Here is a 19126-nt window from a genome sequence, read left to right as displayed (position 1 = left end):
CCTCGGTAGATGTCAATTTTAGCGTAACACCAGGAACCTTAAAAACGTACATATTTTTGACACCATAATTCCACTAGCAGCAAGAAAACTTTAAAAACTCTGCACAAATAGCTCAATATATAGTTTGTAAGTATGTTTACAATGGATCTATTTACAATAGCCAAAGGTTGAAAATAGCTTATTTGACCAATGATGGTTAAATAAATCAATAGTAAAATGGCATATAATAATATGGTCTCAAAATTATATTTACTTGGACATAATTTACACTATAGTGTTCACGGAAATAATCAAGTTATGACACGGGATAAACAATTTGGCCTATTTTTAAGTGTGTGCATACGTCAAACCTGTGGCAATACATATGCCAACTGTTAATGGTGATTTTCCATTGCTGCAGTTTTCAGTGACTTTATTTTTTTGTGTGTAGATAGATCCAGAATTTTCTGATTTTCTACATGTGTGTATTACTTGCTTAATAAAAACATGAGGTTGAAAAGTAGAAGGTAACTTTTAAAATAGATTAACTTAGAATAATAATAAGCATTGTAGAGAAAGTGCAGAGAAATACTCACACATGGCTGTATGAAATGGCTGAGGACAACTTGGCCATGGGTCAGAGGACTTGCAAGAGCCATGCCCTTGGGTGGAGAAATCCCACCGGTCAGATTTTAACCTCTACCAATATTAATGAGAGACTTGAGCCGGAATGAAGTCTGTGGGCAAAGGACACTTTTGCAGCATGTTTGTGATATTAAAAGCGTTGGAAGTAAGCTGGGGGCAGTAAGCGTGCCACACGCTTATGATAAGATGCTCTACAGCCTCTCACACGACGAGGCAGACAAAATAGGTAATGGAAGGAAAAGATGATCGTGATATGTTCTTTTAAAAGCAGATCACAAAACAGGATATAGATAAAGATCCCATTTTTGCTTTAAAAAAAAAAAATAGCCTGGGAAAATGACATACCAGGATGTCAACAATGGTTATCTCTGAATGATGGTGTAAAAGGTCATTCTTATCTTCGTTCTATGTTCTGAAGTTTACGGCGCAAAAGCAAATTGCTGTGAAAAGGGGAATCTTGGCATGATTCCTAAGAGGAGGCTCGATCCTAAAGCATTGGCCAGACAGTGGAGGAAGGTGTCACCTCCTTCATCCTATCCCTCTGCCTTTGTCTACAGGAGTTCAAGGCACACACTCCATTTTGTAAAATTTGAGTAAACGCCTGTTTTTCTTTTGGTCTCACATTTTTTAAAAGTATGCAATGCAAGCACACGACCCCCACAGAGCTATGTCATGACCCCACTCCCTTTGCTTGCCAATTTCACTCCCAAGAATTGAGGGTTCAGTTTGATTTCCACCAAAGGCTCCCAGACATTTTTTTTTAATTTTCAGGTGTATTCACAGACTCTCCGCCCAGCCTGCTTCTTTACACTTCACAATCATGCAATTCAAAGCATTCTGCAATTTACTGCTTTGCCCAACCATGATATATTCTGGACTTTTTTTCATTCATATTCCTTTCATTCTTTTACCAATTTATCTATCCATTCATCTGCTTAGCTAGATTTTGTTATTCTTGTAGTTATCTAGGAATACTGTTTTAAAACTGGGTCAGACCCAAGGGGATAAACTGAAAACTCAAAGTTTGCCTCTCTGCCAACACTGTGCTCCTCCACGGAGGCAGGCGGTGATAACAGGTTTTGTTTTTAAATCTCCTTTCCGCAATATTTACCACTGTCATTCGTGGGAACAGTGACATTTCTGTGCTCACTGAATGGATCCCAGAGCGCGCTGCATCTGGCTGCCTCTTCTCTGCCAGCTGCCTGAACCCACCTCTCTCGGTCCCCTCAGTTTTGATCAATTATTTTGTATTTTTCTGGTGATTGACTTCTGGTTTAAAATGATATATTTAAACCTTATTTTGTCATTTATCCACTTGCAACAGTATTTATTTACACACACACACACCTCTCTCACATGCTCTATTTTCAGCTTCACACAGTAATGCTCGTAGTATCCATATTTTGCTCTGTATTTATATGACCTTTACTGTGCTTCATAGGTAAATTAGTGCTCAGATATTTTAAAAATGAAAAGCAAGCATTTCAACAACCTGACCAACCATGTGAATGTTTTCCTGCAGCATTGAGAAGAATAACTAGACACGTAGAGAAGGTCTTATGGACACTGTGTCACTTGCATTTCTCATCGACGACAATTCCCCAAGTCCCAACGTTCAGTGGGGGCTTCTTTTATTTTCTCTGTGTACTTGGAGCTGCATTCAGCTGCCAATACTCCTCCCATCTCCTGTTACTCCTGAAACTTCACTTTCTGTCTTTCCAGAATCCATTCTAGTTTACCTACTTTCCCCAGCATGTTTGTGTGCAAGGGCAGCTCTCACTGGTTTTTAAGTTTAATTTGGGATGTCTAGACAGGAATGAGCTTTTTCTAACATGTTGCAAAACTCAATATACAAAGGAAAAGCAAAGTTCAACACCATGGCTCCCAATTTTTTTTTTTTTTTTTTTTTGGTGGTGGTGGTGTTGTTATTTGGTAACCAGGGATTGAATCCAGGGGTGCTTAACCACTGAGTACATCCCATGCATTTTTTTTTTTTTTTGGTGCTGGGGATTGATCCCAGGGCCTTGTGCATACAAGGCAAGCTCTCTACCAACTGAGCTGTATCGCCAGCCCTCCCAATGGTTTTTAAAATCGGCTTTAATAAGGTGTAAATGCCTTCTGTAAGGCTCACCTGTTTTAAGTGTACAATTATTATGAGTTTGCACAAATACATAACTTGTGCAACCTCCACCACAGACATCACGTATAACATTTTCATCACCCAAAAAGTTTTCTTTAGCCCTCTCAGTTCAGTCCCCTGATACCATCCCAGCTGGTGACAACCACCGATCTGCTCTCCATCGCCACACATGGGCTGTCTGTGGCATTTCACCTACAGAGTCTCACACAGAACATGTTCTTTTGGATTTAGCTGCCTTTTCATAGCATCCTACTCTCCTTGTTCAGGTATTAATGGTTTGTTATAATCACAATTTTTAAACCCACTTCTCAGCTGAGGGACATTTTTGTTTCCAGTTGGGAGCAAATCTGAGCAAAGTTGCTTTGGATCCACACGTGCTAGTCCTTCTGTGGTGATATATGTCCATTTCTCTTTGATATATGACTAGAAATTCAACTTACCATTTTTTTTCATGGATTGCTGTTAGTACTATATTTTTAAAATCATCACCAAATCCAAGGTCAACTAAATTCCTCCTCTGTTATCTTCTAGGAGTTTCATAGTTTCATTTTATATGTAACCCTATGATCCATTTTGAGTTAGTTCTTGTGAAAGATGTATGTTCTGTATCTAGATTCATGTCTTTAATTTTTTTTTGCATGTAGACGTCCAATATTTTCAACACGTTTGTTGAAAAGATTACCCTTTATCTGTTAAAATACACTTGATCTTTGTCAAAGACGTAGTTGACTATGCTTATATGAATCTATTTGGGGGATTCCTAGACTATTTTTTTCTATTGATCTATTTGTCTATTTTCTTACCAATATGACTCTAGCTTTAGAATAAGCTTTGAAGTCAGGTAGAATCAGCCCCTAACTTTGTCTTCTCCTTCAATATTGTGTTGACTATTCTGGGTCTTTGTCTGTCTTATAAAGTTGAGAATCAGAGGGGAGGGAGGGGGGATGGTAGAGGATAGGAAAGGTAGCAGAATACAACAGTTACTAATAGGGCATTATGTAAAAATGTGGATGTGTAACCGATGTGATTCTGCAATCTGTATTTGGGGTAAAATTGGGAGTTCATAACCAACTTGAATCTAATGTATGAAATATGATATGATATGTCAAGAGCTTTATAATGTTTTGAACAACCAATAAAAAAAATTAAAAAAAAAAAAGTTGAGAATCAGTTTGTTAATATCCACAAAATAAGTTGCTGGGATTTTGATTTAATTTAATTGAATGTATGTCAACTTGGGAAGAACTGATAGCTTGACAATATTAAGCCCTCCTCTCCATATACATGGAATATTCCTTCATTTACTTAGATCTTTTTTTTTTCATTTATTAGGATTTTGTAGCTTTCTTCATATAGATCTGGTACATATTTCACTAGATTTATATTTGCATATGGTTATTTTTGGTATTAATGCATCGTTTTAAATGTCAAGTTCCAATGGTTCCTTGACAGTATATGAGAAAGTAATTAACTGTCACTTAACTTTGAACCTTGTAATCTCACTTGCATGTCAGTTCCAGGAGCACTTTTTGCTGTTATTGATTCTTTGGGATTTTCTATGTAAAGAATCATGTCTCCTGTGAAAAAAGACAGTCTCTCTCCTCTTTTCAGTATGTATACCTTTTATTTTCTTGTCTCATTTCACTAGTTAGAACTTCCAGAATGATGTTGCGTCAGAGCGGTGAGAGTGGACATCCTGTCTGTGTTCTCAATTTTGTATTATTATTTTGCATTGTTTCTAGGATATTTTCCAGACTTATATTTTGGATCACCAACTTGAACCTCATTCACATCTTTTTTTTTTTCAGTCACATTTTTAATGTGCAAGAATGCCTTTTTTTTCTGATTATTTCAGAAGAAGAGGAGGGAAAGGTAAGGAGATTCTGTTTAACTTACAGAATCTTTTGAGAAGCTATATGGGAAAATACTTGCAAGCTGGAAAGTATCACAGAAGTGCTAGTTATTACAGAAAAGAGTATTTCTCCATGTCAGAAATCTATGCAGAAATAGAGTAATATGTAAGAAATGCTTGTATGGAGGAAAGAAAAATTATTTCACTTAGAGACAAGAGGACCATGAGCAGTAAAACATCTATCATTATTTAAGAGGGACTCAGAGCCAAGTTATGAGATCAGCCCAGATGTCCATCAACAGATAAATGGATAAACAAAATGTGGTGTATATGCACAAAGGAGTTTTATCCAGCTGTAAAGAAGAACAAAACTATGTCATTTACAGGAAAATGGATGGAATTGGAGAGTATCGTGGTAAATGAAATAAGCCAGACCCAGAAAGACAAGCATCATCTGTTTTCTTTCACGTGTGGAAACTAGAGGGGAAAGATGAGAAGAAGGATGTCATGAGGGTATAAGGAAGACTATCAGGTTAGAGAAGGGGACCCAGGAAGGGAGGAGGGAAAGGCAAGGGGAGAGACCGGGGAGTGAAATTGATCAAGTTGTGTTATATGCATGTATGAATACGCCACAAGGGAACTCACTATTCTGTATAAATAATAAGCACCAATTACAGAAAGAAGAAGATTAAGAAAGAAAAGATGGACTCCGTTTTTTAGTTCTTTTTACAACTCAACAGTACTCCAGAAGCAAAGCCTAGCCAAGGAAAGGGTCTTTGCAAGGTCACATTAGCATTCTTGTGCAAGTGTAAAAAAATGCAGGTCTAGACCCCCCCTCCCCCTCCTGTGCATCAGAAGTCCTGGGGCGGGACTCGGGACTTGGGGGGGCTTGGGGCTTGTGGCTCCCCAGCTGCTTCTAATGCAAGCCGAGTTTGCAGAAACACATGCCACCAAGAAAGAATGGACAGCATCAGTATGTAAAGAGTCCATGCTTTAACTTTTCATTTTAATTTTTAAAAATGAAAACAATGTAAAAACTTAAAATTTGAACATCAATACAAAATACAATAGTGGCTGTATTAATGTTTTACATTTCACTAACATGTCTTTTTAAATTTTTTTTAAAAAAGATTTGTTCTAATTAGTTATACATGACAGTAGAATGCATTTTGACACATTGTACACAGATGGAGTAGAACTTCTCATTCCTCTGGCTGTACATGGTGCAGAATCACACCGGTGGTGTAATCATACATGTATATGGGATAATAATGTCCATCTAATTCCACCATCCTTCCCACCTCCACACCTCCTCCCCTCCCCTCACTCCCCTCTACCCAATCCAAATCTCCTCCATTCTTCCCTACCCCCAACCCCCATTATGGATCAGCATCTACTTATCAGAGAAAATATTTGGCTTTTCGTTTTTTGAGTTTGGCATATTTCGCTTAGCATGACATTCTCCGGCTCCAACCATTTATCTGCAAATTCCATAATTTGTAACATGTTTTAATTATCACTACTTTGAGAGTTCTTAAAATATAAATTTATATGGTGCCTCCTTCCAAAAAAAGGAATTTTGTTCATATAAAGAAATTTTATTTGTCTACATAATTGCTTAATGATCTCAAGCTTGCCCAAGTCCGCAGAGTCAGAGTAGGTGACAGTAAATGTTCATCGGTATTACTAAGAATGCCATCTTCCTTCCTGAAGTTTTGCTCAGAACCCTCAAACTTTTTATCATCTGAAATCTTTTCTATCACATTTACCACAGTGGGTAGGGGAAGGGGAGTGAATTTCCACAGTAAAAATGTTTTTGTTTTATAAAATTAAAATAGCCACATGGTCATCTCCTCACTGTGCCTACTAGCTGCCACCTGGACCAGAGGTACACACAAGTCCTAAGTTATCACTGCTAGCTCAGCCACTGCAGGGGCCACGTGTGCCCCGCAGCCCTCACCTCTGCCAGGAGTCAGGAGGTAGCATCTAGGGAGCCCTTTGCTGGCGCTGGGAAGTGCCCCATACAGGAGCTGGGCAGGATCAGGGCAGATCAGTACCAGGACAGCAGACCACCTGGGGATACTGCATGCTGCAGGCTTTAAGAGTATCATACAAGGTATGAACTGTGGTTCCTTGAATAATTCTACGTCACTCTGAAATCCAGCCAATGGAAAAACTTTGCCAGCTGAATATGTTTCCTGTCTCAAATGACTTTGGGAAAATACCTGTCTCTCAAATCCAGCCCAACTCTGGTGATTGCACATGGCAATGTTTCCACTTTCTCATCCTTTCTTCTCTTGACCCCCAAACAAACGTGGGATAAATGAGGAAATCAGATTATGGACATTCTATAACCCCTAACAGAGACAGTAATTGAAATGTTGGTGAGGAATGTTTTGACAGAGGAACGAGGACCCCTGAATCCCCTCTCTCTCAGCACCATTAGATGGTGTAGCTAGACATCGTGAGTATCCTGATGGAATGCACCGTGGAGAAACACGCCTAGGTAGCATCCCTACGAGAGGAGCCTAGATCTGGTGGAGCCGGTGGAGTTCACTCAGTGTGTAAGGAAGAGGGAGAGAGAGTCACCTGATGCACCACCACAGGGAAGCAGAATTCCCCATGCAGAACATTCTATAGGACTGAATTTGCAAATCAATGGCATGAATCTACCCCAAGCTGAGGCAGGAGGGAATTCAGTTTGAGGAGACATAGGAGCATGTGAGCCATGTTTGGGAAATAATTCAAATAAGATTTGAAACTTTTTTTTTTTAATCTTAAACAAGACAAACCAAGCGAGAAGCCATGTTTGGGATTATTGTTAGAATTTCATGATGGGTTAGGTTGGGTGGCTGGAGGGTTAGATGACATCTTAATTCTACAGCTAGTGTCCTCAGGGTTAATAAAATGACACTGTGGTTACAGGAGAGGTGTCCACGTTTTAGAGATGTGTGCCAAGTACAGGAAGTGAAATGATTCACTGTGAGCCCCTTGTTTCATTTCCAAGTTTCACTTATTTGTAATGAAGTTGCTCATTATCAAAGGCTTCAGTCGAGAATAAAATGTGAGGATAAGTATTGAATCTAGTCTATTAAGGCTCATTAATCACCGTTTTAGTATTTTTTTAATGTTTCATAAAACTAGTTTCAACCTGAACAATCCTGTCTCAGCCGTCCTCCTGGCCCCTGGAGACTTCTGCGTGCTGAGCGCACAGGGCCCTGCCAGGCCTCTCTTCTGTGTGGTTCACCTCCCTTGAGTGGCTGTGATTGGGCTTGTGACTCTCCCCCATCTCACACTTGAGGTCTCTTCCTTGTTTCATCCCTGTCTTCTGCTGTGCCTGACACATTACATGGTTGACAGCAAAGACTGAATGTTTGTGACCAAATGAACCAGGGTACGGAATTCTAACCGCGTCAGGGGGGCCGTCTCATGCTTAGATGTGGAGGGCGGATCTCGGGGCAGAACTGAGAAAGCCTCGTGGAGCTGAATCATCCTGAGTTGAGGCATGAAAAATGGGTCATTGTTCAGGTTCTTTGGCCTCTGCTTTAATTTGGAGTCACAGGCCAATCACTCTATTTTGTGCATCTAGGGACCAGGTCCAGCACAAGCTGGTCTGTGTAAGGGAAGGACTCAAAGTCCTGGATGCCCACAGAATGCCCCAGGAGTGATCTCACCAAGGCCGGCTGGCATCTCGGCACAGCTGCCAACACCCAGGGTGAGCCCCACTTTGCCAATATTACTTCATGCTGTCCGCCTGGGGCCGGCAGCTCTGGCCAGAAAGCTTCAGCTTTCAACCAATGCATGGCGAGGGCTCCAGGGCGGGGGCTCAGGGGTCTTCAGAAGCTGCTTCCAGGCTGGCCCACAGCTTACGAGCTGCATGGCAGAGGTGAGTTGCCTGATGTCGCCGTGGCTCCTCTGAAGAAGGGCCCAAGTAACTTCTACCCCACGGTTACTGAAGGAGTCCTTATCCCTGGCAGAAGAACAGCAGGATGTTTATCAGACACTTGATATAAATTAGGCACTGTTCCAAGATGCACTGGTAACTGTGATCCTGCTTTAGTCTTTATAACACCCCAGGGGGAGAAATCATTACTCTGCAATTAAGAGACAGAAGTGTCAAGCTACTTGCTGAAGGGCAGTTACAACATGGCAAAACTGGGATGGAAGCTAGCCTCTGCATTCTCGTCTACCGCCCTGTGTGGCCTCTCTGAAACAGGGTGCCTGAGGCAGAGGGCACAGTCAGGGCGTAGGACACAGGAGATGCCAAGCCCCCGGCAGCACTGCTGCCAAACGCCTTGACCAGGGCCAGCTGACCTTTCGTCATACTCTTCCATACTCCTCCCAGAGTTGATTTTGTGTAGGAGACTCGTTCTCAATCTATTGTTCCTCTGCCCCCAAATAACGCTTGGGTTTCTGGAAGGGCCAGAGCTGACGGAGGCTCTCAGACAGCTCAGCACTTTGCTGGGTCGCACAGCAGCCCGGTGCTCAGGCAGACCTCTGTCCTTCCCTGCACCTCACCCTCCTGGCCCCTGACCCCAGCTTCAGGGGGACAGGAAATCCCAACATAAACAAGGACCATCCTGGTTACCACCCGAGTTTCACAGGCCACCACTAGTTCATATTTATCTAGAAATAGGCACAATTGCCATGTGACAATCAAACATAAAATTTTAAAAAGAAAGAAAGCCAAACCAAAATATTTAGCATGTTTGTTCATTTTCTTTCCTCGCCCTCATCTTGCATGATTTGCTTGGCGACTGTGTGAATTGCGCACAGGCCATTGGTCCTTCATGCTGTGAAGTCCACCCTATTTGGTTTTTTTTTTTTTTGTGCATCAACTTTCTAAATGTTTTCCATGTGTCAAGTTCAGACTTGAGCACTTCAGCAAGTGACAGAACGTTTCCAGCCTCCATGGGGCTGTGCCCACCTGCCAGCCACTCAGCCTTACCAGCACAGGGTTTGCACAATGGTGTTCATATTTTGGTCCCTCTTACCCTTATTTTACACAAATAGTCCAAGCCCATAGTCATGTGGAAGTGCATAATTAACAGACACCTTCAAAAGGCTGAAAGTAGATTGTGGAGATTCACCAAGCAGGCAAGGTGTCATTGAGAATCGTACAACTTGGTTCAGTTCTGCAGCTGTGGAACTGCCCCCTGCACAGATCAGGACATCAAGTGTCGTTTGACTTCTTCGGCTCTGTCTTGGGGAATACTTTCTCCGGAAGGCTCTTGGTGTAAACCAGGATTGGTCTCACACCTTCCTGACCGTAAGGAGACAGACTCGAGATGAAGTGATTTGCCAGGTTCACGGAGCCAATAAGCAGCTTGTTTGGAGCCCTGGCTCCTGGACCCACTGACTGCCTTCTCTGGACCAGGGAGACAGGAGGAGGCTGTAGTCGGCCTGGAGTTCCACAGTGGCGCTCAGCCACCAGACCTCCCATCGCCGGCAGCTTCTCTTCAGTTCTTCCTTCATAGGCAGGAGGCAGCCCCCCTCCCCACCAACCAGGGAATCTGAACTTGAACCTGAATTTAGCCGAGGGGATCAGGCCCCAGGCAAGGCCACGTAGGCACCTGCTTTGGGCAGTGAGCTCTGCCCAGATGGGGAGGCAGACGACACCCTCCAGCCATCTCAGCAAGCCTCCTCACCCCCCTTTCTTCACCTGCAAAGTGAGGATCATTGTAGCCAATCTGTGACCCCTTCATGAGTATCAAGGGATCACGCATGTGTGCTTTTCAACATGACATGCAGGCAAGGGTAAAGGGAGGGCTTCTCATGGCTCTATTTTTAGCTGTTGCCTCCACCACATCCCCTGTTTGGCTGAGGCTCTTGGGGACTTTGAGCATCTCCCCAGGGGGAACACGGACCTCCCTTTCCTGAGAAGGCCGACAGGGGGTCTAGTCTGTTTCATGTGGACAAACAGCCTTTCCCCACTTTCCCCTCCTTTACTAACCGCCCACTGTGCACACACGTGCCCACGCATGCTCTCTCACACACACATACACATACACGTATGGACAGGCATATACCCTGGGTTCATGCACTTGCTTGCTCTCTCTGTCTCTGTCTCTCTTGTACATGCACAAACACGCGCACGCACACAGACTCACGCCCCCTCCCATCCTTTTTCTGCTGCAAAGGAAGCAGTGTTCACTCAAGGAAGCAGAGCCCCCTGGAGCCCCCAGACCTGCAGGTGCTCCCTCTGCTTTTGGGTGGACTTCTGAACTTCCTGGCCCCACCCAACCTGAAACTGCCTGCCGGTAGCCCAAGCCCCAGTCACAGTGCTGGTTGTCACTCAGCTCCTGAGTGACTCTAGTCTCCATTCAGAGCCACTGGGGCAGAGGCTCCGGAGAGATCCCAAGTAGTCCTAAAGGCCATGGAAAAGCTGGGCGTACTCTGCTAAGCAGTGGAAAGACAGAAGTGTAAGTAATAGGTTGTTTGATTTTAGGAATTTTTCTTTCTGCCTTGTTTTTAAATGTTCATGTTTGATGTTTAAGTAGACACAGTGTTTGACCAAGTTTAAACTTGGTGGTGATTGGGCTGACTGGACAGAGGAAGATAACAGGGCTGGTCACTCGGTGAAGAAGCAGGTGTCCAAGCCCAGGGCAAGCTCTGGGAGCAGCTGCCCGTGGACCCTGTGTTGAGCCAGGGAGGCTGAGAGGTCAGGAAGGGCCTGAGGCTCAGACAGCCCAGGCCACTCTCTCTTGCTAGGACTGGAGGAGGCCTGACTCCAGGCCATAAGCCCCTCAGCTACTGGGCAAATCATTCACATTCTTTGTATTTTTCTGTTTGTAACAATAAAATATGCTTCCTACTATTCAAGGAATATTAAATTATCACACTAACTCTTATTACCTGAGATAAACAATGTTGACATTTTAGGAACTATTGTGTTGGGCCCTACTTTGCATGAGTACACCACCCCATACCCCCACCCCCAACAACGTTTAAATTTTGCTTTTATTTTTGGCTTCTCATCTCTGTCTTTTGTGCCTATCTTCCCAGCTCCCAATGCCACTGCCAATAATCAAAATAACCAAGAAAACAGCAATTCTACACTCCTCCTCCTAGACCTCTCCCTATGTGACACACATTCACACACACACACACACACACACACACACACACACACAGGAGGGGTTTCTTTTCACATTCTCGGATACTTCCAAATGTGGGGTATCTTTCTTTCTTGTGTTCAGCATGCTGTAGACATTTTACTTAGCCTTGGTAAAGATCCAGCACAATCTTTATAATAGTGGCATAACATTCTAGAGAAGTTTAGAGTATAGATTTATTCAACAATTCCCTAACTGATGAACAGTTACATTATTGATTTTGGGGAGTTTTTTGTTCGTTTTGCTGCTGTAACTATTGCTGCAAAAACATTTTTATATCTCATATATTTCTATATAATGATGTTACATTCATCTGATAGATTCCAGAGTGGAACTGAAAATCTAAAGGTGTGGGTTTTTTTTTTAATTTTAACAGAATTTAAAAGATTTCTTTCCAGCTGGGAGTCTATGGCTCAGTAGTAGAGTGCTTGCCTAGCATGCAAGAAGCCCTGGGTTTGGTCTTCAGCACTGAAAAACAAACAAACAATCAATGCTTTCTGAAAAGTCAGTAGTATTTCACATTTTATTTGCCTGATAAATATTTTGTTAGGTGCACACCCCGTGGCAGGCACTGCTTTAGAAATTTGGAGTCAACAATGAATAAAATAAAGAGCCCAGCACTCACAGAGCTTTCACACTGGAAATGAGTGGGGAAGACAAACAAAATAATAGTACCTAGAATATATGCTTTTCTACCTGAAATGTGTGCAAATACAATTTTCCTTCACTTTACCATCAACAATTGGATTATCATTTTGTTTGTTTGGTTGGTTGTTTATCTGTCTCATTCATTTAGTGTGACATTTTATTGTTCTCTTGATTTGTGTTTTCCATTTAGTAAATAACCTTAATATTTTCCTATGTTCATTTAGCAATTTGGGTGTGAGCTTTATGAACTTTCTATTTACAATTTTCATGAGTTTTACTGTTGAGTGGATTGATGTTACCATATTCTTCCTGTCAATTTTCATGAGCTCTGAATACATTATAAACAAAATCTTCCCTTTGTTTGGGGTTGTGCTCAGTAGTAGAGCATTTGCCTGGCATGTGTGAGGCACTGGGTTCGATTCTCAGCACTGCATACAAATAAATGAATAAAATAAAGGTTCATTAATATCTAAAAATTATTTTTAAAAAAGGCTTTCCCTGACTTGTGCTCCACAAATTTTTCCCCAACCTATCGTTTATTTGCTGACTTTATGGGTTTCATTTGTCATGAAATACTTTCAATGTTTATAAATGTATTTTTTTGTTCTCTCTTAGCTTCTGGCTATCCTATCTTTGTTAATAGTTGTCCCCAAACTCTGGGTTTTATGTATGATTTTCTACCAATCAATCAATTTTTCAATTTTTTTTGTTTTTCTTTTTTTAAACATATTGTTTTTTTAAAGTGCACCCAGTTTTTTTTTGTTGTTGTTTTTTTTTTTTTTTTTTTGATGCTAAAGGTGGAACCCAGGGCCGTACATATGCTAGGCAAGCCTCTACCACTGAGCTACATTCCCAGACCTATTTTTAAATATGGTGTGAGGTAAGATTGTGTTTTCTTCTAGGTAGATAGTCATTTTCCCAGTAACCATAAACTAAAATAAACCATCTATTCTCCACTGAATTAAAATAGCACTACCTTCATATATGTAGTTCCTGTGTTATTTTCAGAATCCGTGTGCAGGGTTCTTATTCTATTCCACTAATGAGATATCTATTTCTATTCCAACTTCATGCCATTTTTTGCAGTGTTCTGTTTTGCTTTTTGTAGTGCTAGGCAAGTCTTCTTTTTCATAATTTTAAAACTAGATTAAAACTTTATTTGATTGTATTAATGTCCAGATAATTTTATTCAATTGGAATTTTAATTAGAGTAGAAAGTACATTCAATTTATATTAGGATCAAGAAAGAAGCTGTAATCAAGAGTTACAAGACAATGCTACAAAGACTGGGAATGTGGCTCAGCCGTAGCATGCTCGCCTAGCACATGCAATCTGGGGTCAATCCCAGCACTGCCAAAAAATAAATAAATAAAAATAAATAAATAACGACACTACACAAAACTTTATGGCAACAAATTGAGAACTGTAGAAGAAATCGAAGGTCTCCTATAAATCATACAACTCATCAAACTGGCACAAAGAGGAGGGAAAGCGAGCCAATTCCTATACAAGAAATGAGAGAAGCATTTGAAGATCTACCATTTGAGAAAGCCCCAGGAACATGTGATATAATGGCTATGACCTACCCAGCCTTTAAAGAACAGATAATCCCAATGCTAACTAAGCTACTTGGGACTATAGAAAAGGTGGAGAGCTCCCCAGAATATACGATGAAGCCAGCAGCACCTTAGTGCTAATGCCACATACAAATCTCCCTTGGAAATGTAGGTTCTGAAGAAGATACTAGCAAATAGGGTCCATTTGCCTGTCAAAAGGGTAACATAGCATAACCACACAGCTTTTATTCAGGAATGCAAAGGTATTTTGTTATCAGAAAATTTACCAAAAAAATTCATTGTGTCAACAAAGAAGAAAAAAGTATCTATCATACTGATAGATACTAATCAAAGACCTGTTAAAATTCAGTAGGTGTTCCTAATACAAACCCGTAATCCCATATTCAAACTTCTGGAAACAAAAATCTCTGCAAGATGAAGTGCTGCTTGTAATTTTTGCACCATGAGTGATTTGATAGTAAAGCTGATATGAATTAACATAAAGAACTTTTAAATATAAAAAGTATTTTTCTTTACAAATGTAAAGCTTTAGGTGTTCTATGGCAAGACATACTAAAAAAAACAGACTGTGGTTAGTTGCTGTGGCTTTGTTCTATATACAAAATTATTATAGTCTTTTTTTTAAAAGATGAGATTGAGGAGAGATGTGTATTTCACTGAATCTAAGGCACCACTCCAGGGAGCTAGCATTTATTTCATAGTATTGCTAAAACAGGAAAAGCTGTTAGTGATCATACTACAATGCACCGAGGATTGTAAGACTCCTCCTGGTTTCAGAGATGTTGAAATGGGAAAAAGGTGCATCTTAGAATGGATGGAATACGGTATCCTCGCCCGAAGGAATTCACTCACATGCCCCTCAGCAAGAGTAGTGACTTGGGGCTTCCCCTTGAGAGCGGACATCCTGTGGATGGCCAGATGTGCATGTGGGGCTGTGGTGGTCTCAGGTTAGATGGGGGCTCCAGGGCCTGTTCTGCACGGGCCATAGACAACCTATGAACACGAACACCCCCCGGCCCTGAGCAGTAGCCCTGGCAGCTGCACAGTGGTGACTGGTGGGTGGTGTTGAGGGAATGGTCTCTGGTCTTCCCCTGACTGCCACATTATGATTATTTACCGAAGAATAGCCTTAACTGTGCTTTTCTCACCTCTAAAGATTTGGGGGGGAGGGGGTGTACTGAGGATTGAACTCGGGGGCATTCAACCACTGAGCCACATCCCCAGACCTTTTTTGTATTTTATTTAGAGACAGGGCCTCACTGAGTTGCTTAGTACCTCACCATTGCTGAGGCTGGCTTTGAACTCGTGATCCTCCTGCCTCAGCCTCCCAAGCTGCTGGGTGTGCAACACTGTGTCAGGCTAAAGAAGATTCTTGATATTTCTGAGAAGCTGCAGTTGGCCTAATGCCTATGCTGTCTGCCTTAAACATAGGGTGTCCTACCTGAAATCTGATCTGGAAAGGAGGGTAGACACATTCTAACAAAGATTTGCCATCTACAAAGGAGCCCACGGGCCCTGGGAACTGTGACTTCCTAGTGACATGCCTGCCCACCGGCAAAAATAAGACTAAAGCCCAGGCCCTGGACAGGTAGGTCAGGCTCCCCTGGAACTCAGTGTGGCCTCCCTGCCCAGCTTCCTTCCAGGTAGGTCAGGCCTTCCCTGTCCCCAGGGTCTAGGATCCACCCCAGCAGTTTCTGGCCACAGCACCAGGCCAGGTCATTTTTTGTCCTCAATGCAGTCATTTCTTTTCTCTGGGCACCCCCACCCCCCAAAAAAAGAAAAGGAAAGGAAGGAAGGAAGGAAGATGGATGTGATCTTGGCTCACCCCACCCCCCTAACTCTCTCTGACTCTGAGGCCTTTGCTGCCCCACCTCCGCCAAGCTTTCTAGTTGAAGCTGGTTGCGGTGGCTCCTCTGTGCAGAGGTCCTGAGGACCTACGGTCTCACAATCCATCTGCTGTGCTCCCTACAGGATGGGTCTGCTCAGCAGCAAGAGGCAGGTCACTGAGAAGGGCAAGGGCTGGAGCCCCTTGAAGATCGGCACCCAGAGCAAAGACCCCCCACCACTGCCACCCCTGGTAAGTGCCCAGCCCCTCAGAGCTGGGGAGGGAGTGGGAAAGAGAGCCCAGTGCACCCAGGGCTCCCTGGACCTGCCCTTCTGGGGCGTGATTTTGGATGACTGACACCTCCCCACTGCCCAACCGCAGAGCCTCTTTTTGTTTGGGGTACTGGAGAGTGGCACCTGGACCCCTGTTCTGCTTGGTGCCCACCATAGGCATGTTCACGTGGTCATCATTTCATCTAACAGGGACCCGTCAGGTGTAGGAACTGCTGACCCCGTTCCATGGGTGAACCTGGGCATCTTCTCTGTGTCCCTGAGTAACACAGGGCTCAGCACACAGCAGAGGGACTTTGGAGAATGACGGGTGCTGTCTTTTGAGTGTTTGTATCCTGGAAATTTATGCTGTATCTGAGGTACAGGTGGTGAAGATTTCTCTCCCATTTATAGGATCTCTGTTCACATTCTTGATTGTTTCCTCTGCTGTCAAGATTTTCAGATTGATAACCATCCCATTCATTGATTCCTGATTTTACTTCTTACACTTTAGGAGTCTTATTGAGGAAGTTGGTTCCTGAATAGAATAAGTTACACTCTATGTATGTATGATTTGCCAAAGTACATTCTACTGTAATGTATAACTAAAAAAATCAAATTAAAATAAATAAATAAGGCCAGGGATGTGGCTCAGTGGTTAAGGACCCCTGGGTTCAATCCCTGGTACAAAAAAAAAAAAAAAAAAAGCAAGCCACATAATTGTGGGAAACAAAATGATGATGATTTCTCATCATTTCACTTCCCAGAAATACCAGGAGTCATCTCCTCGGAGGTCCTGCTCCAGACCCTTTTCCTATGCATTCATTTTATCACGGGAGCAAGTTTTTAATGGAACCACATGGTGCCACCATTTTGCAAAACCACTTCAAAATTGTGTCCAATAAGTATGGAATAAAAAAGTAAGATTTATAACACCTACGTCAGGTTGAGAGAATAAAATCTCACAGAAAAAAAAAAAAGTGTTCGCCTACTAAGAAATAAATCCTCATCCTCAGAAATCAAAAGTGACTCATTCCCTGACTCTCTCTGCTTACCCAGCCTGTCCCCTTCACCCCAGACCCCCGCATTCCAAACCTGCTTATCATTCCTTTTTTGTTACCACGTATGTATTTCCCCTAAACAATACACAGGTTCATTTTTCACATCACGAACTTTACACCAACTGAATCCAGCACCCCGTGTTCTTCTGGGACTCGGGTTGGGCTCTGCATTACGTTGCCGGTTCACCTGTGCTGACAGGTGTCACTGCAGCTTGTTCATCCCACTGCACGGGTCTACTTCAGCTTGTCCAATCCTCCGTCATGGGTCACAAGGGTAATCCCACATTTTAAAATGCGCTAGGTATTACCATTCTTGTCATTACTCGGAGCACTCTCGTCATGCTCTGTGGTATCCGTGTGCCACAGCTGACCCACAGGCCTGTGAGAATGTTTGTTGAGTTTTAGGGAATCTACTCTCTAAGTCTCTTTCCATGTCACCAAATACCACTTCACAACTTTAAATGGTAGAACCAGGATTTTAATCCTGGTGGCTGATTTTTTTTCTCCCTTCAAAGATGGGGCATGTGTACTGTGGCCAGGGCCAGATGCCAGATGGTCCGGGGCTTGTCTAGGGGTGGCACTGGTACCTGAGGAGCCGCATGTATGGAAATTCCAAAGGTGGCCACCCTCTTCCTCAGAGCGGACCCCTCGGTAGTCTGGCTGACATGCTCTAGAGTTTCCTCTCGAGACATCCGGGTTCAGCAGCAGGAGCTGAACTAACTTGGAGTGTGTGTGTTTCTGCCCAAGGTGGTCTTCAATCACCTCACCCCTCCACCACCCGAGGAGCACCCAGAGCGTGGTAAGAAGGGGGCATCTAAGACTCACCCACTCACCTACCCACCCACTCACCACTCACCCACTCATCCACCCACTCGGCCAGGCCAGCAGGGCCCTTCTCTCCCTGGCTCACCTAGTGCACGGGGCCTGCAGTGCACAGCCAGGGGAGGGGTAGCGAGGGGTAACCCGGGGCCCTCCCTCTAGGATCTCAGCCTGTCACCCTCACAAGCAGATTCCTAAAGCAGTCAGCGTCCTCACCTGGTGTCCCTTGTCCTGTCACAGGAGCTCCCCACCTCTAGGAAGGAAGTTCAGGGGCCGTGAATGTGCTGACCCCTGGTGCACCAGGACTTGAGCCCTAGACCCCAGGGGTGACTGTCATCCATTCCAATGCCTCTTTCCCAACCAAGGGAGGCAACTGGCCCAAGGTCACAGCACTCATCAGTGACAGAGCTGAATCATTACTCCTGGGGAGGCAGAGAGCCATCTGGGGGACCTGGGCCAAGTGTGCAGGGAGCCTTCATCACTAGCAGTGATCATGGAAAGATGGCCTGCCACAAGCCCAGCCCTCTCGTACATCTGTTCCAGGGACCCCCCAGCAAGTAGCAGCCCTCCAGAGAGGGCTGGGGCCAGGCAGGCTGGGTGCCGCCAGCTAGGCTCACCACTGGGGCTTGGGCACCAACAGGGTGGAGAGGTGAAGGCCTCAGCTGCCACCTTCAAGATGTGGTACTTTGGGAGAAGGCTGGGAGGGGGAGAAGGAAGGGGACAAGGGGGAGGCTCTCACACTAACGGGCTGGGGGCAGGGGGGGATATGGCTGGATGGGGGACCAGCCAACGGTGGTTCCCAAACTAGGTCCTGCAGCCCGCTGATGGCCAGCAATGGTGGCCGCTGCACATCCACCCTCCCCCATCCTCATCCCAGTCCAGGGCTTCTCAGCAGAGCTCAGACGGGAAGACAGGCGGGCTGTGACGGCAGCCGGTCCCTGGACAGACAGGCCGCCTGATGAGACTTTTCTCTTCAGCTCTGGCCCTGCCCCTGCCCTGCTTGGTAGCCAGAAGATGGCTCACGACACACGTTCTCCCAGTTCCCCTCTCCTGAGGGCCTGAGTGGTGGCCATCTCTACTTTGTTCTTTCCAGAGGAGCATTTTGTGGTGGCCCTGTATGACTATGCCGCTGTGAATGACCGGGACTTGCAGATGCTGAAGGGCGAGAAGCTGCAGGTCTTGAAGGAGTGAGTTTC

General features: G+C 43.9%; 1 protein-coding gene across 8 annotated transcripts in view; it reads left to right on the top strand.

Moving 5' to 3' along the window:
* Window positions 1-19126, top strand: part of Blk (BLK proto-oncogene, Src family tyrosine kinase) — a 53904-nt gene that overhangs the window by 20452 nt on the left and 14326 nt on the right. For 4 of the 8 annotated variants that reach the window (XM_048801483.1, XM_048801478.1, XM_048801481.1 and 1 more), the window contains 3 exons: window positions 15928-16033; window positions 17859-17910; window positions 19024-19117. In XM_048801483.1, the coding sequence (XP_048657440.1) occupies window positions 15929-16033; window positions 17859-17910; window positions 19024-19117 (251 nt within the window). In that variant the 5' untranslated portion in view covers window position 15928. Of the gene's footprint in view, window positions 1-5002; window positions 5149-10721; window positions 11039-15411; window positions 15545-15927; window positions 16034-17749; window positions 17911-19023; window positions 19118-19126 lie in introns of those variants that run through there. The other 4 variants (XM_048801479.1, XM_015499413.2, XM_048801482.1 and 1 more) reach the window with 4 other exon arrangements.

The sequence above is a fragment of the Marmota marmota genome, unplaced genomic scaffold (assembly GCF_001458135.2).
Source record: "Marmota marmota marmota unplaced genomic scaffold, marMar, whole genome shotgun sequence".
In the NCBI taxonomy this organism is placed as follows: Eukaryota; Metazoa; Chordata; class Mammalia; order Rodentia; family Sciuridae; genus Marmota; species Marmota marmota.
The sequence above is the reverse complement of the archived record's forward strand: the minus strand, read 5'-3'. Positions and strand labels throughout refer to the sequence as shown.